The sequence below is a fragment of the Muntiacus reevesi genome, chromosome 12 (assembly GCF_963930625.1).
Source record: "Muntiacus reevesi chromosome 12, mMunRee1.1, whole genome shotgun sequence".
NCBI classification, from domain to species: domain Eukaryota; kingdom Metazoa; phylum Chordata; class Mammalia; order Artiodactyla; family Cervidae; genus Muntiacus; species Muntiacus reevesi.
In genome coordinates, this window is record NC_089260.1 from 55,289,859 (window position 1) to 55,310,572 (window position 20,714).

Below are 20,714 nucleotides of genomic sequence, written 5' to 3' on the forward strand. Positions count from 1 at the left end.
AGGGAAAAACTTCGCTCACGTACTTTCTAGAAACAGACTGCAGATGCTTCTGCTGGCCTGGGAAGCTAGAGGATGAAATACCACGAAAGGATGTTCCAGGCTATGAAAAATAACTGCTACTTAAAAAAAATAACATAACCAGTCATTTTTCCTGATATCCACGTGAGTTGTGGTCAGAAAAGCTATCGCTTCACAGAGCACGAGTGATTCGGTTTCTACGGGCAGTGGACTTTGCAGGGTAGAAGCCACAAGCACGGGGGCCGGCGGTCGGCGCACCAAGCGGGGTAGTTTGTGGGGTTTTAGGTCTGGTCGTAATCTCCCCATCACCTCCGCCAGGTGCCCCAGAGAACCAAGCCGCCGGGACTGCACTTCCCGGTGCTCAGACTCCGCCTGGCCGACAGGGGGCGCGCGCAGCCACGCCTAGCCTGCCCCTTCAGGGGAGCCCCATCCCCGGCTCGCGCAGCCGCCTTAGAGCCCGCCGGACGATTCCTCTTCCGGGGCAGCGCGGAGAGGCGTGCGGGACCCGGATGCAAACGCGAGCGCGGCTATATAAGCACCCCGCAGGCCTTACGCCTTCCTCTTTGAGGAAGACGCGGTCGCCGCTGCAGCGGAGCTCGGTGCTGCCCGCTCTTGTTCCTGACTCACCGCTGTTCGCTCTCGCCGAGGAACAAGTCGGTCAGGAAGCCGCACCGCAGCCATGGTGAGTATGGGGCGTCCGGGTCGCGTCCTGGAGCAACGCTGGGCTAGAGGGAGGGAACGGGACTCACTTGTCCAGGGAATGGGCTTGTGAGATGCCACCAAGAACTGAAGGCTCCTAGCGCGCTGGTCCCCGGACTTGACAGGCTTCTTAAGCGTTCTTTATTCCCACATGTGTGATACCAGGCCTTTAAAGACACCGGCAAGACTCCCGTGGAGCCAGAGGTGGCCATTCACCGGATTAGGATCACCCTCACCAGCCGCAACGTGAAGTCTCTGGAGAAGGGTCAGTGCGGCGAATTTAGGGGTCTCGGGTCTTGTTCTTGGGCGCAGGGTAGGCTCTCGGGGGGCAGCGTCCTCTTTCCAAAAACAGAGTTAAGAGTGGTCCACACTCGGTGTGTGCCGTGTTGGCGGTGAGGAGAGAATTGCTGTGTTGACTTACGGTGATCGTTTTATACGCTATTCTGAGCCCGCGGCGTTTCGACTTTGAGCCGGCTCTTGTGCCATAAGGGAACCAACTGATGGATGCTTTTACTTCCCTGCAGTGTGTGCTGACTTGATCAGAGGTGCGAAGGAAAAGAATCTCAAAGTGAAAGGACCAGTTCGGATGCCTACCAAGGTGAGAGTGTGTCGGGGGCAGGAGGTGAAAAATGGTAGTTGGAGGGAAGATGGAGAAATTAGAAGACATAAACTTAGTGAAATGGGAGCACTGAATATGAAATAGAAAACTGAAACAAACTTGGTAAAAGTAAACGGTTGTTACAGTCCAGTTGCTTTTAAACATGGCTGCTCGTTAAAAACATCTGGAGATTTGGCCGAAAAAAGCGATACCTGGGCATTTGTATTTTTCAAAAAATTCGAAGATAATTCTGATGTGCATTTGGGTATCAGAATGCATTTTTGCTTTTTAGGGTGAGGGATTTGGCTGCTAAAAGACTTTTATATACCGATGCTAACAATAAACACCGAGTCAAATGCTGATAAAATCTGGCTTGTGTTAAATATGTATTTTCTGGAGGTAAAACGGTTGAAGGTTTTTGCTGCTGGTGTTTTGTGTGCCTTTGTCACAGTACCAAGGGTCCTGATGTGACCGAGGGAAAATAGAATTGCTATTAAAAATTGTCTATATCTGGAAAATATTTACATAAAGCGGGCTGAGACCCTGGGAAGTTTTCAAATGGAACCTGTAATGATCGTATAAGTGTCCTAGGGAAGCACAACAGACCATAAATGCTTGGTTTCCATTTTTTCTTGTTGCAGACTCTGAGAATAACTACAAGGAAAACTCCTTGTGGTGAAGGTTCTAAGACTTGGGATCGGTTCCAAATGAGGATCCACAAGCGACTCATTGACCTGCACAGCCCTTCTGAAATTGTCAAGCAGATCACTTCGATCAGTATTGAGCCAGGAGTCGAGGTGGAAGTCACTATTGCCGATGCCTAAATCAATCTTTTTAATAAATCGATAATCAGTTATATCTTGTTGACTTTTATTCATAATACTGACAAGTCTTAGGAATAGAGTTGTGTTATGGAATTGATTCTGCTTTTTAAGTAGAATAATCAGGATTACACGGATAGCCTGTGGTGGTTGACCCTGTTTCCATTGTTTTCCAGGCGCCAATAAGCTAGTTTACACATGACAGCATTTGAAAACAGAATTGTGTTAACTGCCACATGAGATCTTGCTGTTGATGAATATTGGGATTTTTGAACATGTGTGTGGGTTTAACTTTGAAACTGTCAGGGGTGCCTGGGATGATTCTAGTGTGACCAGCTGTGGTTAGAAACCTAGTGTGATAAAAAGGCACGGAACTCAAGCTAGATCTTAATATCTAGCCCTGACTCTGCCCATTTGCCATAACTCCTTTTAAACTTGGCAAATTTCAGTAAGTTGTGGAAACTTTTATAGATACTGGTGCCTTAATTATATTTTAGTTGAGAAAATATACAATAAAATATAAAACAATCCTAGTACTTAGATTTAGGTTGTATTTATAGATATATGTTTTATATATACTCCTTGGAATCACTTCAGTTAATATATATAGGTCATTCAGTATGAAGCAAAGTTAAGCATTTATATGTTTAGGGCTGAAAAACACATCTTAGGTTGGATTCCATTTATCCAAACCTCCATTGGCATGATACTGGATAACACTGCCTAGCTCCAGGACCCTGCTTATACATTGTATTCCCATTGTGTAGACATAGAAATTGGTTTTTGAGTTTTAATTTGGATAATGTTCTGAGCCTTAATAGCACAGCTGAATCTTAGTGTGCCCCTGGGTTGAGGATCCATCTTGATGTCCCATTGAAGGGTTGAAGTCTTTGCTGTTTATAATTGAGTGGCTATCCTAAACAAATGTATGTCTGTTCTACAAAAGTATATGACTGGTGTATAGGCATTTTACAAATAATAAAATTTGCCATTCTTAGGATTGCAATAATGAAATTCCTGCCTTTCCTCCCAGGAGCCCAGTCCACTTTGGATTACCTTGTCCAGTGACTTCAGTTAGCATGTATGTTTAAACTGTTCAGGTTTCTCTGTGTATCCAATTATGTGCCAGATGCCAAAACCTCATAACTGTAAGTTGACAAGCCCCCCACCTTGTTTTCAGCCCGTTTTCAACCCATGTCCAACACATGCCGCACAATCATTCTGATACTGGAATTCTCATCCCTAAACACTTCTGCAACATTCAAGTGCTTTTGATTCTGTTTTTTTTCCTTCTAGCAGGTCTCCAAAACACCAGATTTTGAAAAGGGATTTTAGTGGAGTAGAACCTGGAGAGGTGTTAATGCTAAGGTTTAGCAAAGATGCTAAGGTAACTTATGCTAACCCATTTATAACAACATTGTGCACCAGATCAACTTTTAAACTAACTAGCTTGGGAAAACAAAATTTCATTGCATAAAAAGAATCTTATAGTTCTATTCCTGAGGCCAGCAGTGATCTAACCTTTCCTAGAGAAGCTGGTGTTAAACTGAAGTTGGTAGGAAATCAGCCTGGCAGTGAGCTACTGACTTGCCCTCTAGCCCAATTTTCAGCATTCTCTGCACTAGGAAGTTCTAAAACTACAGTGGCAGTTAAGATCATTAATGGCTAAAGAGTAGGTTGTTAAGCAAAATGTGCCTTCATAAATCAAAAGATACAACTTGCATACAGTTCTGAAATTTAACCAACACATGCCAGGGTGACTGATGGTTTAGCAGTTGTCATCACAAAAGGATAATTGCATTTAAGCCATAAGCAATAATACATAGGGCCTGAAATATAGCTAAAACCTGGCACTTAAAATTCAGGAACTGCTATTATCTTCAGTTCCTTTGTTAAGTCACTAAGTTTTGTGGGACAGACCCCATGGACTGCAGCACACCAGGCTTCCCTATCCTGACTAAATGTAGCTAATATAGTACAGGGGAGATTGCAGTGATGAACTAACTGGCTTTTTAGTCTTAAGTTCCACAGCTGGTTGGTTAGGCGAATGCTCAAACTACCACACAATTGCACTCATCTCACATGCTAGTAAAGTAATGCTCAAAATTATTCAAGCCAGGCTTCTGCAATAGGCGAACCGTGAGCTTCCAGATGTTCAAGCCGGTTTTAGAAAAGGCAGAGGAACCAGAGATCAAATTGCCAACATCTGCTGGATCATCGAAAAAGCAAGAGAATTCAGAAAGACATCTATTTCTTCTTTATTGACTATGCCAAAGCCTTTGACTGTGTGGATCACAATAAACTGGAAAATTTTGAAAGAGATGGGAATACCAGACCATCTGACCTGCCTCTTGAGAAACCTATATGCAGGTCAGGAAACAACAGTTAGGACTGGACATGGAACAACAGACTGGTTCCAAATAGGAAAAGGAGTATGTCAAGGCTGTATATTGTCACCCTGCTTATTTAACTTATATGCAGAGTACATCATGAGAAATGGCTGGGCTGGAAGAAGCACGAGCTGCAATCAAGATTGCCGGTAGAAATATCAATAACCTCAGATATGCAGATGACACCCTGATGGCAGAAAGTGAAGAGGAACTAAAAAGCCTGTTAGTGAAAGTGAAAGAGGAGAGTGAAAAAGCTGGCTTAAAGCTCAACATTCAGAAAACTAATCATGGCATCTGGTCCCATCACTTCATGGCAAATAGATGGGGAAACAGTGTCAGACTTTATTTTTGGGGGCTCCAAAATCACTGCAGATGGTGATTGCAGCTGTGAGAAGACGCTTATTCCTTGAAAGTCATGACCAACCTAGATAGCATATTAAAAAGCAGAGACATTACTTTGCCAACAAAGGTCCATCTAGTCAAGGCTATGGTTTTTCCAGTGGTCATGTGTGGATGTGAGAGTTGGACTGTGAAGAAAGCTGAGCGCTGAAAAATTGATGCTTTTGACCTGTGGTGTTGGAGAAGACTTGAGAGTCCCTTGGACTGCAAGGAGATCCAACTAGTCCATTCTAAAGGAGATCAGTCCTGGGTGTTCATTGGAAAGACTGATGCTGAAGCTGAAATTCCAATACTTTGGCCACCTGATGTGAAGAGCTGACTCATTGGAAAAGACCCTGATGCTGGGAAAGATTGAGGGCAGGAGGAGAAGGGGACGACAGAGGATGAGATGACTGGATGGCATCAGCGACTTGATGGACATGAGTTTGAGTAAACTCTGGAAGTTGGTGATGGATAGGGAGGCCTGGCATGCTGCAATTCATGGGGTCACAAAGAGTTGGACACGACTAAGCAACTGAACTGAACTGAAACATGCTTGCTTAAGCTCTTTGGTCATTAATTCTCATCTGCAAGAGGGGAAAGGTTACCCACTCCAGTGTTCTGGCCTGGAGAATTTCATGGACTGTATAGTTCATGGGGTCACAAAGAGTCGGACACGACTGAACGACTTTAAATGTAAACTCTTCCAGGTAAGATTTTTTTCCTTCTTCCCCAAAGGAAACATTAACATTTTCCCCCTAAAAATAAAGAGAAATTCTGAGACCTTCAGTAACTCACTTAACATGAATGAACTAAAGCTTAATAAACATCGCCCACTACCTCAGAGGACAAATGGGAAAATACATAAAAATATGCAGTTGTTGTTAAGTTACTCTGTCCTGTCCAACTCTGCAACCCCATGGACTACAGCACACCAGGCTTCCCTGTCCATCACCAACTCCCAGAGCTTGCTCAAACTCATGTCCATTAAGTCGCTGATGCCATCCAACCATCTCATCCTCTGTCGTCCCCTTCTCCCACCTTCAATCTTTCCCAGCATCAGGGTCTTATTTCCAATGAGTCAGTTCTTCACATCAGGTGGCCAAAGTATTGGAGCTTCAGCTTTAGCATCAGTCCCTCCAGTGAATATTCAGAACTGATTTCCTTTAGGATAGACTGGTTTGATCTCCTTGCTGTCCAAGGTACTCTCAAGAGTCTTCAACACCACAGTTCAAAAGCATCAATTCTTCGATGCTCAGCTTTCTTTATGGTCCAACTCGCACATCTGTACAGGACTACTGGAAAAACCATAGCTTTGACTATACAGACCTTTGTTGGCAAAGTGATGTCTCTACATTTTAGTACACTCTGAAGCATTCAAAAATAGCTACTTAAAAGTAAAATCCCTACTGGGCCTTCAAATATTAGTAACAAAATAATGGTAGTTTACATAGTGGTATCGATATCAATGAGTCTGGGTTGTAGGCCAGCTTGTGTGGATTAGGGAGGCAGAGTGTTAGTCCTTCAGTCATGTCCAGTTCTTTGGGATATCATGGACTGCAGCCTGCCAGGCTTCTCTGTGCATGGAATTCTCCAGGCAAGAATACTAGGGTAGCCATTCCCTTTCTCCAGGGGATCTTTCCCACCCAGGGATCAAACTTGGGTCTCCTCCATTGTAAACAGATTATTTACCATATGAGCCACAAATTAAGCCCGAGGCAGAGGCAGGTTGAAAATGGGAGGCTCTCCAGTCCTAACCACATTCCCATTAGATTCACAGCTACTTTGTTTTAAATATGCAGCTAAACCGGAGACAACAGCTGTGCAATTGCTAGGTCAGATTTTTTCACCTGATGCTCCTAAAGTATGTATTAAATAGGTTCAGGATCTGGGATGTAAGGTAAATGGGCAAGAGAGGAGAAATTCTGGGCTGTGTTGTCAAATATGTTCCAAACTTAATTACCGGATATGCAGGCTTAATATACTTCTTAGAGCCTCAATTTTCATGTGCAAAATGAAGGTACTTGTGTCTATCTCAGGGTCATACTAGGTGTTCCTTTGTCTCTGTGGGAGACATTTTCTAACAAAATCAAGACTGGTTTGCGAAGTGCATAGATTTCTCCCATGGCGAGATTACTTACAGGGGATTTGAGCCCAGGACATGGCTTTCCTAACTGCTTCTTCCTTCACCAAACTAGTGGGCACACAGGTCCAACTCCAAAGCAGAACGTGACAAAGCCGAAGTTTAGCAACTAAGAAGAACTATTCTCATTCTAGGTATACTACCTTTCACTTTCATAGCAAATTAGATTTCTAGAACAAGAGAACTTGATCTTTCTGTATGTTTTGTTCTATAAAGTGCTTTTTTTTTCTTTACATAGAACCCCCCCACCCCAAAAGGTATTGTTAATATTGAAATCTTCAGAACTTTTCTTGTAAATACAAGTGTATGTGATTTTAATCTATTCAATATCTTCTCTTTAGCCATATAAAATTTATCTCTTTAAAAAATACATGTGAGACAAATACTAAACATATTTCTCTCTGTGTATTCTGATATTAACTGATTATCTGATATGTGATTTGCAAATTCTCCCATTCTGTAGGTTGCCTCTTCATGTCAATTCATTTTGAGTCAACTTTTGTATATGGTATAAGGTGATTTTTGTTGATGGCTTCATTCTTTTGCAGTAGATATCTGTATTTCTCCCAACACCACTGGTTGGAAGAGACTTTTCTTTTCCCCAGTTGCTTCGTCTTGGCACCTTTGTTGTTCGGCACCTAAATTGTGTCTGAATCTTTTCAACCCTGTGGACTGCTGCAACTCCTGTCCATAGGGTTTCCCTGTCCTTCCCTATCTCCCAGAGTTTGCTCAGACTCTTTTCCATTTAGTTGGTGATGCCATCCAACTGTCTCATCCCCTTCTCCTGCCCTCAGTATTTCCCAGCTTCAGGGTTTTTTTCCAATGAGTTGGCTCTTTGCATCATGTGGCCAAACTGTTGGAGCTTCAGCTTCAGCATCAGTCTTTCCAATGAATATTCAGGATTGATTTCCTTTAGGATTGACTGGCTTGATCTCCTTGCAGTTCAAGGGACTCTCGGGAGGCTTCTTCAGCACTGCAATTCAAAAGCGCCAATTGGCACCCTTACTGAAGATCATCTGACCTTCAGTCAAGGCTGAGGCATCCTTGTGTTCCAGGAATAAATCCCACTTGGTCATGGTGTATAATCTTTTTATCGTGCTGTTGAATTTGGCTTGCTAGTATTTTGTTGAGGATTGCCTCAGTGTATTCATCAGAGATAATGGTGTGAGTTTTTAAAATTAAAGGCTTCCCTTGTGGCTCAGGAGTAAAGAATCTGCCTGCAATGCAGGAGGCTGCCTGAAATGTAGGAGGCATGGGTTCTGGTTGGGAAAGATTCCCTGGAGGAGAGCAAGGGAACCCACTCCAGTATTCTTGTCTGGGAAATTCCATGGACGCAGGAGCCTGGCGGGCTACAGTCCACAGGGTCCCCAGAGTGGGACACGACTTAGTGACTAAACCAAACCACCATAATTGACATATAGCATTATATTAGTTTCTAGTGTACCATGTAATGATTCGATATTTGTATATAATCAGTAGTTTTCTTGTAGTGTTTGGTTTTAGTATTGGAATAATGCTGCCCTCACAGAATGAATTTTGAATTGTTCCCACCTCTTCAGTTTTTTGTAAGAGTTTGAAGAAGACTGGTGTTAGTTTTTCTTCAAATGTTTGGTAGAACTCCCCAGTGAAGCTGTCTGATTGTGAACTTTTCTTTGCTGTTCTTTGTTAAAGTTACTTCAATGTCCTTACTAGTTCAGATTTTTTTATTTGTTTGTGATTCAGTCTTAAGAGACTGAATTTACAAATAAATTCTGTATTTCTAGGAATTTATCAATTTTTCTAGGTTATCCCATTTGTTAACATATAAGCATTTATAGTATTCTCTTATAATCCTTTTTATTTCTGTGGCATTAGTTGTAATGTCTTATATTTCAATTCTGATTTTAGTTAAGTAGTTTTTTCCTAGTTAATCTAGCTAAGAATTTGTCAATTTTTATCTTTTCAAAAATTCAGCTCTTAGTTTTATGAATTTCTCTGTTGTTTCCCTATACTCTATTTTATCTCTGCTATAATCTTTATTATTTTCTTCCTTCTGCTAACTTTGAGTTTAGTTTGTTCTTTTTTTAGTTCTTTGAGATATAAAATTAGATTATTTATTTTTCAAGAGTGTATTGTTTAATTTCCACATATTTGTGAATATTAAAATTTTTCCTTTGCTATTGAGCCCTAGTTTCATTCTATTGCAGTCATTTGATGTGTCCATTTCTTTCCTCAAATTTAGAAAAATTCTGACTATCTTTTTTTGGCTATTATTTCTTCAAGTAAGCTCTCTGCATTCCTCCCCACCCCCACTCCTCCTTCTGGAGCTCCTATAATTATTACTTTGATCTGCTTGATGGTGTCCCAGAGCCCCCAAACTGTTTCACTTTTCCATTCTTTATCCTTTCTGCTCCTCTGACTTAATAATTTCAAATGATTGTCTTCAGGTCATTTGCTGATTCTTCCTTCTGCTTGATTAAGTCTGCCACTAAATCCTCCTATTGAGTTTGTTAACTCAGTTATTGTATTCTTCAGCTCCAGAATTTCTTCTTCTTCTTCTTTTTTTTTTTTTTTTAATAATTTCTGTCTCTTTGTTGATATTCTTATTTTGCTCATCCACTGTTTTCCTGATTTTCTTTAGCTGTCTGTCTGTGCTCTCTTTTAGCACATTGAGCACATTTAAAGTGCTTATTTGAGTTCTGAGTCTTGAAATTCATAGATCTCTTGTTTCTTTAGGGTTGGTTTCTGGAAATTTATTTTGATCAGTTGATTGAGCTGTGTTTGTTCCCCTCCTTTTTTACTTGTAAGCCATGTGATCCTGTATTGAAATTTGGGCATGTGAAAAATGGCCATCCCTCCCAGTCTGTTGTTGTTTATTCACCAATTTGTGCCTGACTCTTGCAACCCCATGGACTGGACTGTAGCTTCCGAGGCTCCTCTGTCCATGGAATTCTTCAGGCAAGAATACCGACCAGAATGGGTAGCAATTTCCTTCTCCAGGGGATCTTCCTGACTCAGGGATTGAACTCGCGTCTCCTACGTCGGTAGGCAGATTCTTTACCAATAAGCCACCAGGGAAGCCCAGTCTGTAGGGGAAACTCAGTCTGTAGAGGAAGTCATCTTGGCTGAAGATCTGAGAACCCCTCAAAACTTTTCTGGGAGTCCGTCTCTCTGGGCTTGTGTGTGATTTAATAGAGGCATAGACTTGTTTCCTTCTCAGGAGTCTGTAATCTCTTACTCCCTCTGGTGTCTGTCTGTAGTACTGCATTCTCCATGGTATCAGTTCAGTTCAGTCCACTCGCTCAGTCATGTCCGATTCTTTGAGACCCCATGAACTGCGTGCAGCACGCCAGTCTTCCCTATCCATCACTAACTCCCGGAGCTTACTCAAACTCATGTCCATTGAGTCCGTGATGCCATCCAACCATCTCATCCTTTGTCGTCCCCTTCTCCTCCCACCTTCAGTCTTTCCCAGCACCAGGGTCTTTTCAAATGAGTCAGTTCTTCTCATCAGGTGGCTAAAGTATAACTCCAACTGAACATGACTTTGTTCTCAACAGCCTCGAGTCCGGCAACCACACACACACTATACTGCTTTCCCATCAGTGCCCTGAGTTCCAGAGACTGAAATTAGTCCCTTAGGCAGCCCGGCAAAAAGCCAGGACTTTGGACTCATGTTGCACTCTATTTTCCCTCCCAAGAGAGAAGCTGGGAGTTTTCTTCTGGTGTCTGTCCTGGACAGGGGTGTGGGTGGGACGAGGGTAGGCAAATCACAAGGAGCTTTCTTACCTACTGTGACCCTTCTTGGCTTTGTGCTCACTTTGTGCTGCAACCTGTTCCCTGGTTCCCGGAGGTGTCACAAAGATGCTGTGGTCGTGTATCACTGCTAGGTCGGTGTCTATGTCAGAAGTTCTGGGGCTTCCTAGTCCGCTGTCTGACTGACATCACTCTAATGACTCTTTTTGAAATATAATCAAATATCATAAATAACAATAACCTCTTAATATGCTTAAATATTCAAGTTTCTCTGAGTGTTTTTACTGTTTATTTATTTGAATAAGGATCTGATTGATGTTACTCAAATTTCTTTTAATCTAGTGGTTCCCCTTCCATCTAAGAATCTGTTTAGGTGCAGACAAGCCTCGTTTGGAGCAGTAGCATGGGACCAGAGAAAGTAAACACGCAAGCTGAAAACTTGCAAAATGGTCCTAATAATCAACAGGAAAAATTATGGTTGTTCTGTTACCTATAAATTTTTACAAAAAAATTAAGTCTTTGCTTTCAGTTATAAATGTAAAGGAAAATATAAAATGGTAGAACTGATATTCAGTATGTGTGTGCTGTGCTAAGTCACTTTTGCTGTGTCTGACTGTTTGCATCCCTGTGGACTGATGCCCGTCAGGCTCCTCCGTCCATGGGATTCTCCAGGCAAGAATACTGGAGTGGGTTGCCATGTCGTCCTCCAGGAGATCGTCCCGACCCAATGATCAAGCCCATGTCTCGTATCTCCTGCGTTGGCAGTCCAGTTCTTTACTACTAGTGCCACCTGGGAAGCCTGATATTTAGTGTACTATCATCTAAAACATTAGTAATATTAAGAAAATATTCTATATCTTTGTTAAAAAAAAAAACAAAAACAAAAACCCCAAACTCATCAATAGTAATATGAACAGTGCTTGCTTTCTCATTACATAACTTAAGGCATTTTTTTTTTCCTATGCCTTGGTGAGCTGTCATATTTCTGATTTTGGTCATGAAATATGTCTAGTTTCTTAACGTCTAGCTTTTTGATGGTATCCCTCCTCTCGGACATCATCACCCTTTTCATCACAAGCACGCTGCGTCTTCACCTCAGTAAGTCTGTCTTCACTGAGTCCCTTTGGCTGTGTTTCTGAGTCTCTCGATGTTGCTCTGTCCACAGGCCCCTGGTCCAGTGTTCGCCCCACAGCCCTGCTGACGTTTGATTCAGACTTCACATCCAGCACTCTCGTATTGCTTCTTCGCTGTTCTTTTGTCTCTGTGGGCCAGTTTCCCATTCTTAAGTCTCCATTTGTGTAAAACACCACATGGGTTTATGGCTCCATGCTTTGTCGTCTCTGCCGCCTCTGTGAGGACTGAATAACCTGAGCCATCACCAGACTGAGAGAAGTGACGTTGTTACGCGTGTGTTAATGGTTTGTAGACTGGAGCGCCGGCCACAGAGTCCATCCTCTCTGCAGCCTCTCACAACTGATATACTGTGGTAACTGATATAGGAGCTACATCGGTGGGGGCCTGGTGGTGTAGGCCTCTACTGTGATAACTGTGATTAAGCTCGTGCTTACCAGAACCTGGCAAAGTAAATACCACCCACATTTGTCTTGGCATTATCTCTGATTTCTCAGGGGCAATGGTCTTTTATTTTGATTTTTCCCTTTGAAGCTCTGGGGAATCTTTGGTTTCTTTTATTTGTAGTTAAGAATCATAATTAAGCTTTTCTTTCTGGTACTGGTCTAGATCTTCCCTCTTAGGTAGACAAACCTGCTTCTCTCACAGTCTCTTCTTTACCATTTGAAGGATTTTCAAGGCCTGCAATTCCCTGTAAGGTACATGTATAGGCAGCCAGCTGCTAGACTGGGGATCCTCACAACAGACACCACTTAAATGAGGAGCAATACTCGGTCACGCTTGATGCTTTTATCTCTTTCCAGGGGTTATTCAGGTTAGAGACAGGTGCAGTCTCCCTCTTGTCCTGAGTGAGGCAGAAGCTTGTGGGGCAGGCTGACAGGGGTTTCAACAACACACTCTCAGCTTAAAATTAAGCCCCTGTTGGTAGCCTTCTTCTAACCCTGCACCCAGGGGTGCACCAACTCCTCCCTACCCAGAGCCCCAGGAAGGGCAGTTCCCACCACCAGCCCTACCGGGAATATATTCTAGGGTGTGCCTCCTCCATTCTGTCTCTTCTAACACATTCTGAATCCTAGAAAGCTGTTCAACTGAAATGTCTGTTCCATTATGTTTCTTGTTATTGATTTAATCCTTTGTTTTCCTCTGATAGTTTCAGTGAGGTCTCTAAACAGAGGTGAGGCAATGTCCTTGGCTCAGTCTGCAATCCTGAACTGATTTCTAGCTGATTCTTACCCGTCCAGGACACATCTCCTTAGGAAGAACAGTGAAGTAGTGTAGTAAGGAGACTAGGGGCTCCTAGCCAGGCTGTCTGTGCTCGCAATGCAACTCTGCTCTTTTCTAGCTGAGACTTTGAGTTATTTATCCTCTTGTATCTCGCTTTTCTCATCCAGGGCTTCCCTGGTGGCTCAGATGGTCAAAATAAATCTGCCTGCAATGCAGGAGACCCAGGTTCGATCTTTGGATCAGGAAGATCCCCTGGAGAAGGGAACGGCAGCCCACTCCAGTATTCTTGCCTGGAGAATCCCTGTGGACAGAGAAGCCTGGCGGGCTGCGTTCCATGGGGTCACAAAGAGTCAGACAGGACTGAGCAACTAACACTTTCACTTTCTCATCAATAAAATAAGAAAATGCCTCATGGAATTGTTTGAAAATGAAGTGAGTTAATATTTTTAATGTACTTAGGACAGTGGTTAGCACAGAATAAGAACTATTTAAGTATTTGAAAATGAATAGCTTTGAATTTCAAGAAATGAAAAATGAATCTGAAAATGTGGCCCCTTTAATTTCTTGTCTCCACATCTAGAACAGAGTTCCCTGAATACAAGGAGGCTTAAGAAAAATATTTTTTCCTGCTTAAAAATCACTTAGATTCAGTGGTGACTGCTTTTGCAATTAAGTAGGCAGTTCATAAGAAGTAAATGTGTAAGTTTGAAGGACTAAATATATCCCAGACAGGACACACAGGCATCAGAATAGCAACTGAAATGAATTCACCATACAACAGGGAAGAGACACAGCCTGACAAAGGAAGCTGAAAGACAGGATTCCAAGCATCTGTTTGCTTCTATTTTTGGTAATCATTGCATCCTCACAATACTTCAGCCAAAGCTCGCTCGAGGAAAGCAAAAACGCTACCTATTTAAAGCCTAACAAAAAGACCACAATGAAATATTCAGCAAAAGATCAAATTCTAACCAAACTGCAATTTAAAAAAAGAGAGCTGTGGACATTGTTTTCCTATGAGCATTCAACAGGTGTTTTCAATCATTTATCATTTGTTCACTTGTGATTGAGCACATTGTACATTATCAAGTCTCAGATGTTTTCATTTCTAAAAGCGTCAACACTGAGTTGGCAACTTTTCCAAATACGAATTCCATTAAACTTTGGTTTAAAGAAAATGATGGAAACCCCACAAGAACAAGAAGTAAATTGCCTCTAAATAAATAAATAAATTGTCTCTTTAAAACAAGAAGGAGAAATAAACCAGTTACACTACGAACAGGAAGCTTCATTGATCCCGATTCTTGTTGGGATCCCAAAACTTGTTGATCCCAAAACTTGTTGCTGCCATGTCAGAAGATAACGTTGACAAACATATGTTCCTTAAAGATTCTTTCTTTTATTTTTCCTTTGAAATAACCACAAACTTACATAAAAGCTGTAAGAACAGTGCAAAGAATATTCTGTCACCCACTTGGGTAAAAATGATCAACACGACACCATTCTTCAAATACTTCCCTGTGTGTATTTCAGCCCTGTCCGCCCCCTGCCCCCACAACCGTAGTGCAGCCACCAAAATTAGACCAAGGATGCTCGCCTTGGTCTAATCCTCATGTCTCATTCAAGTTCTGTCAGCAATCCTAACTCTTTAGAGCACAGTAACAGACTGAGTCAGGCATCGCACTGCATTAAAGTTCAGTTTTGCCTGATTTAGCCCACCCATTCGTCAGTCTTCCTTTGACCTTCATGACCTTGGCACTTTGGAGAGTTACGGACATTGTAATTTGGATGCCTGCCTTATCTGCTCAGGCTGCAGCCCCACTCAGGGTTCGCTCCTGCTATCTTGCCCTTCTTCTCCACTGAGCCCTTCCCTCTCGGGCAATGTCCTGGGATGGGCTGGGCTGCTGGTCCCACCACCTCCTACCGCTGGGTGCTGACACCCTGCAACGGGGCCACTGCCCTCCCACCCCCTCTGGGGGTGATTGCACCCATGGCTGAGATGCTCAGGGAGAGAGGGATAAAGGGGAAAGAAAAGAAAAGAAAAGGAAGAGGCCTCTAACAGTCTAGAGAAATATGTTTTTGTGTTTGTCTAATTGTGAACTGTATCAGGTAAAACTTTGATCCAGTTGATGACCTAAAGTCATCCTAAGCAGAATCACAGATTTTAAACAAAATGCCTTTCCACTTACGTCATGAATCTCAGAGGAATATTTTGAGGGGTTAGGAAGTGGTCATATTTAACAATGATTATTTAAAAACCACATACAGAGAATTCACGCGGTCTTAAACATTTATGTGTGTACCCCAGAATGATATACAATCTATGTTGCCCATACTGAAAAATGAAATCAGAAAATTATTGTATAAAACATTTAAAGTAGTTAGAGGTTATTATGAAATGTGGGTTTATGTTCTACAGTGATGTGTTAGGGTTCTCCAGAGAAATAGAATCAATAATATGTATGTATATATGTTGTATGAAATTTATTGAAATGTATGAAATTTATTATAAGTCATCTCACATGATAATGAAAGTGAAGTGTTAGTCGCACAATCATATCTGACTTTTTGCGACCCCCAATGACTCTTTGACATCTGTGATGATTAATTTTATGTATCAGCTTGACTAGGGCGTGAGATGCCCAGGTATTTGACCAAACATTTTTCTGGGGGTTTCTATGAAGTGTTTCTGGATGAGATTAATATTTAAATCTGCAGACAGTAAAGCAAGTTGCCCTCCCTAACATGAGCAGTCTTCAGCCAATCAGCTGAAGGCCTGAATAGAACACAGAGTCTAACTGTCCTGGGAATAAGAGGGAACTCTTCCTACCTGGCTGTCCTTGAACCTGAACATGGTTGTTTCCTGCCTTCAGCCTTGAACTGAAACTGGCTCTTCCTGGTCTCTAGCCTGTTGGCCTTCGGGTTAGAATTATTCCATTGATTCCCCTGGTTCCCAGCAGGCCTTTGCACTCTGTCTGGACTTAAACCATCAGCGCTCCAGGTCTCCTGCTTGTTGCCTTGTCCTGCAGACCTCGGGGTCTGCCCACGTCCATAGGAGCTTCCCTGGTGGCTCAGATGGTAAAGAATGTGCCTGTAATGCAGGAGACCTGGGTTCGATCCCTGGCTTGGGAAAATCCCCTGGAAAAGAGTATGGCTACCCACTCCAGTATTCTTGCCTGGAGAATCTCATGGACAGAGGAGCCTGGTGAGCTACAGTCCATGGGGTTGCAAAGAGTCAGACATGACTTAGTGAATAAAAAACAACAGAAGTTAAATCCTCTAATTTCCAAAGCTTTTCTATTATTCACTCTCAGGGGAACTCTTCTAATATGTGCTATGCTGTTCCCCGCTGTATTAAATAGGGTGTACTGATTATCTAGGCTTTAGAGGGCCATCTGAACCTCAGGTGCTAGAAGACTGTCTATCCTCAAGGGCCATGGCACCCTGAGGGGCTCTTGAGTTCACTTAAGGAGATGCTGCTCTAGTTGTTCTCCTTCTCTTCCAGGAAAGCTTCTCAAGGCTCTCTTTCCCAGTGGCATCATGCTTACTAGAAAAGCTATCTTATGGAAAGAGTGAGCAAGATGCCAGAAGGCTGAGTGGAAATGGACTGGGACACAGCTAGGTCCCTGCTTGGTCCAATAGCCACGTGATTGCATCACTTGCCCTTCTGAGGCGCCAAGAGCCTGTGTAAGGCGCTTGTTTGTTGTTCAGTCACTGAGTTGTGTCTGACTCTTTGTGACCCCGTGGACTGTGGCTTGCCAGGCTCCTCTATCCATGGTATTCGCCAGGCAAGAGTACTGGAGTGGGTTGCCATTTCCTACTCCAGGGGATCTTCCTGATCCTGGGATCGAACTCGAGTCTCCTGTGTTGGCAGGTTGTTTCTTTACCACTGAGCCACCTAGGAAGCCCAGTATGAGGTGATACACACCCACTGAACTTCAGAAAGCATGCCCCTGTCCCCACCCCCCCCCAGAGAGCGTGCCCCTGCCCCCCATTCAGGTCTGGCTATAACATCTTTCTCAAATTCTGTGGTATCCTATGGTGAGCTCTTCTTTAACAAAGAGCTCTTTTCTTATGAGCTTCGGATTGCTAGACATCTGTGGATGGACTTCAGTGAATTCACTTTGAAATTACAGACAAAATTTTGCTTGGGCTTATGCCTGACGTTTCTGGAAAGAAGATCCAACAGTGTCATCAGATGCTCAGAAGGAATGAGATGGACTGAGATCTTACTCCTAAGAAGAGGAAGTGATGAAGTGAGGTCCTTAGTGTTCTGAACAGCTTTGGTCTGAGCTGAGCAGGTATAAGCGAACTGATAGAATAAATTGCCAGGGTGACCTTTGTGGAATGAGGCCCTAAGGCGCCCAGGTGTGCACACGGTACCCAAATTACAGTGCCATCTACACACGGTCCTGCTTTCCTTCACTTACGTATCACAGACGTCATTTTATTTTTGTTTATAGAACTGTTCTAATGTTTTAAAAATAATTACATAGGATTCCATTGTATGGCTATACTGCAATTTATTTATCTGGCATCTCATGGATAGATATTTATAATTTTTATTCTAGTTTTGGTCATAAACAGTGCTACCCTGCAGATCTTTGTACATATGATTTTGCACAACATATCACAGTGTCTTTTTGCTCATTCCCTTCCAGCACAGGATATTGTGATTATCTTTTGGACATTTTCCTGAATGAAAGGTGAAAACTATGTCTTTTACTTGTTATTTATTTTCTGGAAGATGTCCATATATTTGTGGATTATCCATATCTGTTCTTCCATGAAATGTGTGTTCACATTTGCCCCATAAATACAATCTTTCTGGAGCATAAAGTGTTATAAGTGAGCAGCCAGAGCGTTGAGGCACAGCTCCCATTTCGCCAGCGGGTGTGTGATCTGATCTCGCTCCAGAACACATTAGCCACGTCTCCGTTTTCTCTGTTCAATGGTTTTTTGCTAGATCTGTTAAGGCCAGCTGGAAATCTGATAGAAAAGTTAACTGCCAAAAGACTAACAATGCACTGATGCACTAAATAAAGAGTTATTAATACCCGAAGTGATATTCCAGGAATTAATAGGAACAGAGCAGATTAAGAGGTCAAAAATTTTATAACATGACCCCAACTTGACTATGAACCTACTTAAGGAAATGCTCGTAGCAATCATATTTTTGTTTTTTTTTTCTAAAAAGTAAAGAATGCTTTGTTGTAACCATAGATCTCATTATTATCTATAGAAAAATAATTTTATGTCCTGTAGTGAAAACGTATAAAACTTCAAACGGGTTGTGATATTTAAATGCAAACTTTGAAGTTTTATTCCTTGAATAGTCTCCCTGTAGGTTTTCGGAATTTGGTCTATTTCTTTTAACATGTGCTTTATCCTTTAAGAGCATATTAGGAATTTAGCTCCATAAGAGGTGAAGGGCCAAGCTCTGTGTTGAAGGCAAGCCTTGGTAAGTCGTATGTTTTTCTGTAAATTTCAACATGGTTATGATAAAATCACGGTTTCAACTCAATACAGATTTGTTTTATTGCAAAGCTAGATGTTTCACCTAACTCAGATGTTGGATATAAAGGTCAGAATAAACTAGATTGTGGATGGGGGCCAGAGGTAGGGGGGTCAGCGAAGTGCTAAAGAGGACGAGAACAGGGGAAGGAACGTTCCAGGAATGAGGACCAGCTCGCAGCTGAGAAAGAGCATGGCCTGGTAACGGGACTGAGAAGTCAGGTGTGGGTGAAACGCCTCGTCTGGGTTCCTGTGAGGAGAGACACAGGACTGGTGAGGTAAGGAGGGCTGGCTAAGGGATGGAGCGTTTGTTTGTTCCCCAGCAAAGCGGGGAACACTGGAGCGAGAATGTTGCAGCGCACGGGCTTCTGACTGCGGTGGCGCCTTTTCTCACTGCGCGGCTCCCGGGCTTTGGATCCCGGGCTCGGCGCTTGTGGCCCAGGGGCTTTGTCACCTCGAGGCGGTGAGAAGAGGAGCCGCCACAGTCGGAAACCCGTCACGGCAACTAGAGAGCAGCCCCTGCTTGCCTGGCCAACTAGAGGTGGCTTGCTCAGCAATGGAGAATAAAAATAGATAAATACATCTTTGAAAAAAAAAATACAATCCTGCCTTCATACACCATATGACTTGTCTTTATACAGAAAAAGATATACATCCAACCACAAACATCCGTATGAGGAAGAAATAGTTATTGACAAATTCTGTTAGAAGAATAAATGGGCTTTTATATTAATAGAGGTGGCAAAGGAAATAACACCTGAAGATACCACGGTTTAAAATGCAAAGCTAACCTCTGCTGAGCAAGGAAAATAGCTCTCTGGCTCTCTCTCTCTTTTTTTAATTGAAGTATAGTTGATTTACATCTACAGTTTCTGGTTTACAGCAAAGACATTCATTTGTATACATTCTTTTCCACCGATAGATAATAACACTGCGGTGGACACTTTAAAACCTGTTAACAGGGTAGATCTCATATAGGGTCTTTTTACTATAATTAATATTACCATGTGATAGACCAAGAAATCCACAAACGAAAGGGGGGATGTGCAACAGAAAAAGATTCTGATTGTTACATCCAGTCAGCATGAAAGGAAGCCAGAGCCCACGACGCGCCTCTCACAGCAGAGGTGAGCCGTGACTGTGTCTATGTGCAAGCCTGCAGGAACAGCGGAGCCCACGGAGCGCAGGCCTTGGTACTGGCAGACATGGGCTTCACTTCTGCTCTTCCTTCTTGTTTGTCCTTGAGCAAGTGGTTCGACCTCCCTGGGACTCGGATGCCTGGTATATAAAAGTTGGGGCTGAGTGAGATCTCAGCTTTGAACTCGACAATTCTATGATAATATTAAAGAGAAATAGCTTTTTCCTAATCGCAAACAAAGGTGATGCGAACTTCCTTCCGTGGCTGTATAACATAATTAGTAGGAAAGGTGTTATACTCCATAATTACTAGAGGACTTTCTGTTGCTGTAATTCTGACTAAAGATCTGAGAATCCTGGCATTGATGTGCTTGGAGAAGTGCCAGGATTTTTGTTTTAAAGTGGCTACAGCAAAGAATCTAGTAGCATTCAATAAAACAAGTTTTTGTTGTTGTTGTTAGAAAGGAGTTTTAGTAAATAAGAGACGTTAACTTATTTTTCCTCTTTAAATAAATGTACATAAATGGGTGCTAAGTTGCTTCAATTGCGTCCAACTCTGTGAGATCCCATGGACTGTAGCCCACCAGGCTCCCCTGTCCATGGAATTCTCCACGCAAGAATACTGGAGTGGGTTTCACCTCTTACTTCGGGGGATCTTCCCAACCCAGGGATCGAACCCATGTCTCCTGTCTCCTGCAATGGCGGGCAGGTCTTTACCGTGTTGCCATGTGGGAAGCCCTAAATAAATGTATGCAGTACTGAAAATCCTAGGAGATGCACAAACTTTCCCCATGTAATTGATGAAACCTCTCCCTTTTACTCCCCAAAATATCCCAGCTTGGATGCTAAGATGGAAGGACACCCTACTGTTAGTAGATTCTTTTCTGCTTTGCTTAATTCCAAACCCACTTCAAAGATATTCTTCA

General features: G+C 42.6%; 1 protein-coding gene and 1 non-coding gene across 2 annotated transcripts; both read left to right on the plus strand.

Moving 5' to 3' along the window:
• The first annotated feature begins 543 nt into the window (after window positions 1-543).
• RPS20 (ribosomal protein S20) lies at window positions 544-2,171 on the plus strand. The gene is made up of 4 exons (XM_065902657.1): window positions 544-700; window positions 883-982; window positions 1,242-1,315; window positions 1,957-2,171. The coding sequence occupies exons 1-4, from the start codon at window positions 698-700 to the stop codon at window positions 2,137-2,139; spliced, it is 360 nt and encodes a 119-aa protein (XP_065758729.1). The 5' UTR covers window positions 544-697; the 3' UTR covers window positions 2,140-2,171.
• Window positions 1,105-1,171, plus strand: LOC136145320 (small nucleolar RNA U54). The gene has a single exon (XR_010658763.1). It is a non-coding gene; the product is annotated as a small nucleolar RNA U54 (small nucleolar RNA).
• Window positions 2,172-20,714: the final 18,543 nt, after the last annotated feature.

Excerpts from the sequence above, each read along its gene's own strand:
- RPS20 (XM_065902657.1), top strand. Across the intron at positions 983-1,241 it reads CGTGAAGTCTCTGGAGAAGG|TGTGTGCTGACTTGATCAGA; the intron begins GTCAGTGCGGCG and ends ACTTCCCTGCAG. Across the intron at positions 1,316-1,956 it reads CAGTTCGGATGCCTACCAAG|ACTCTGAGAATAACTACAAG; the intron begins GTGAGAGTGTGT and ends TTCTTGTTGCAG.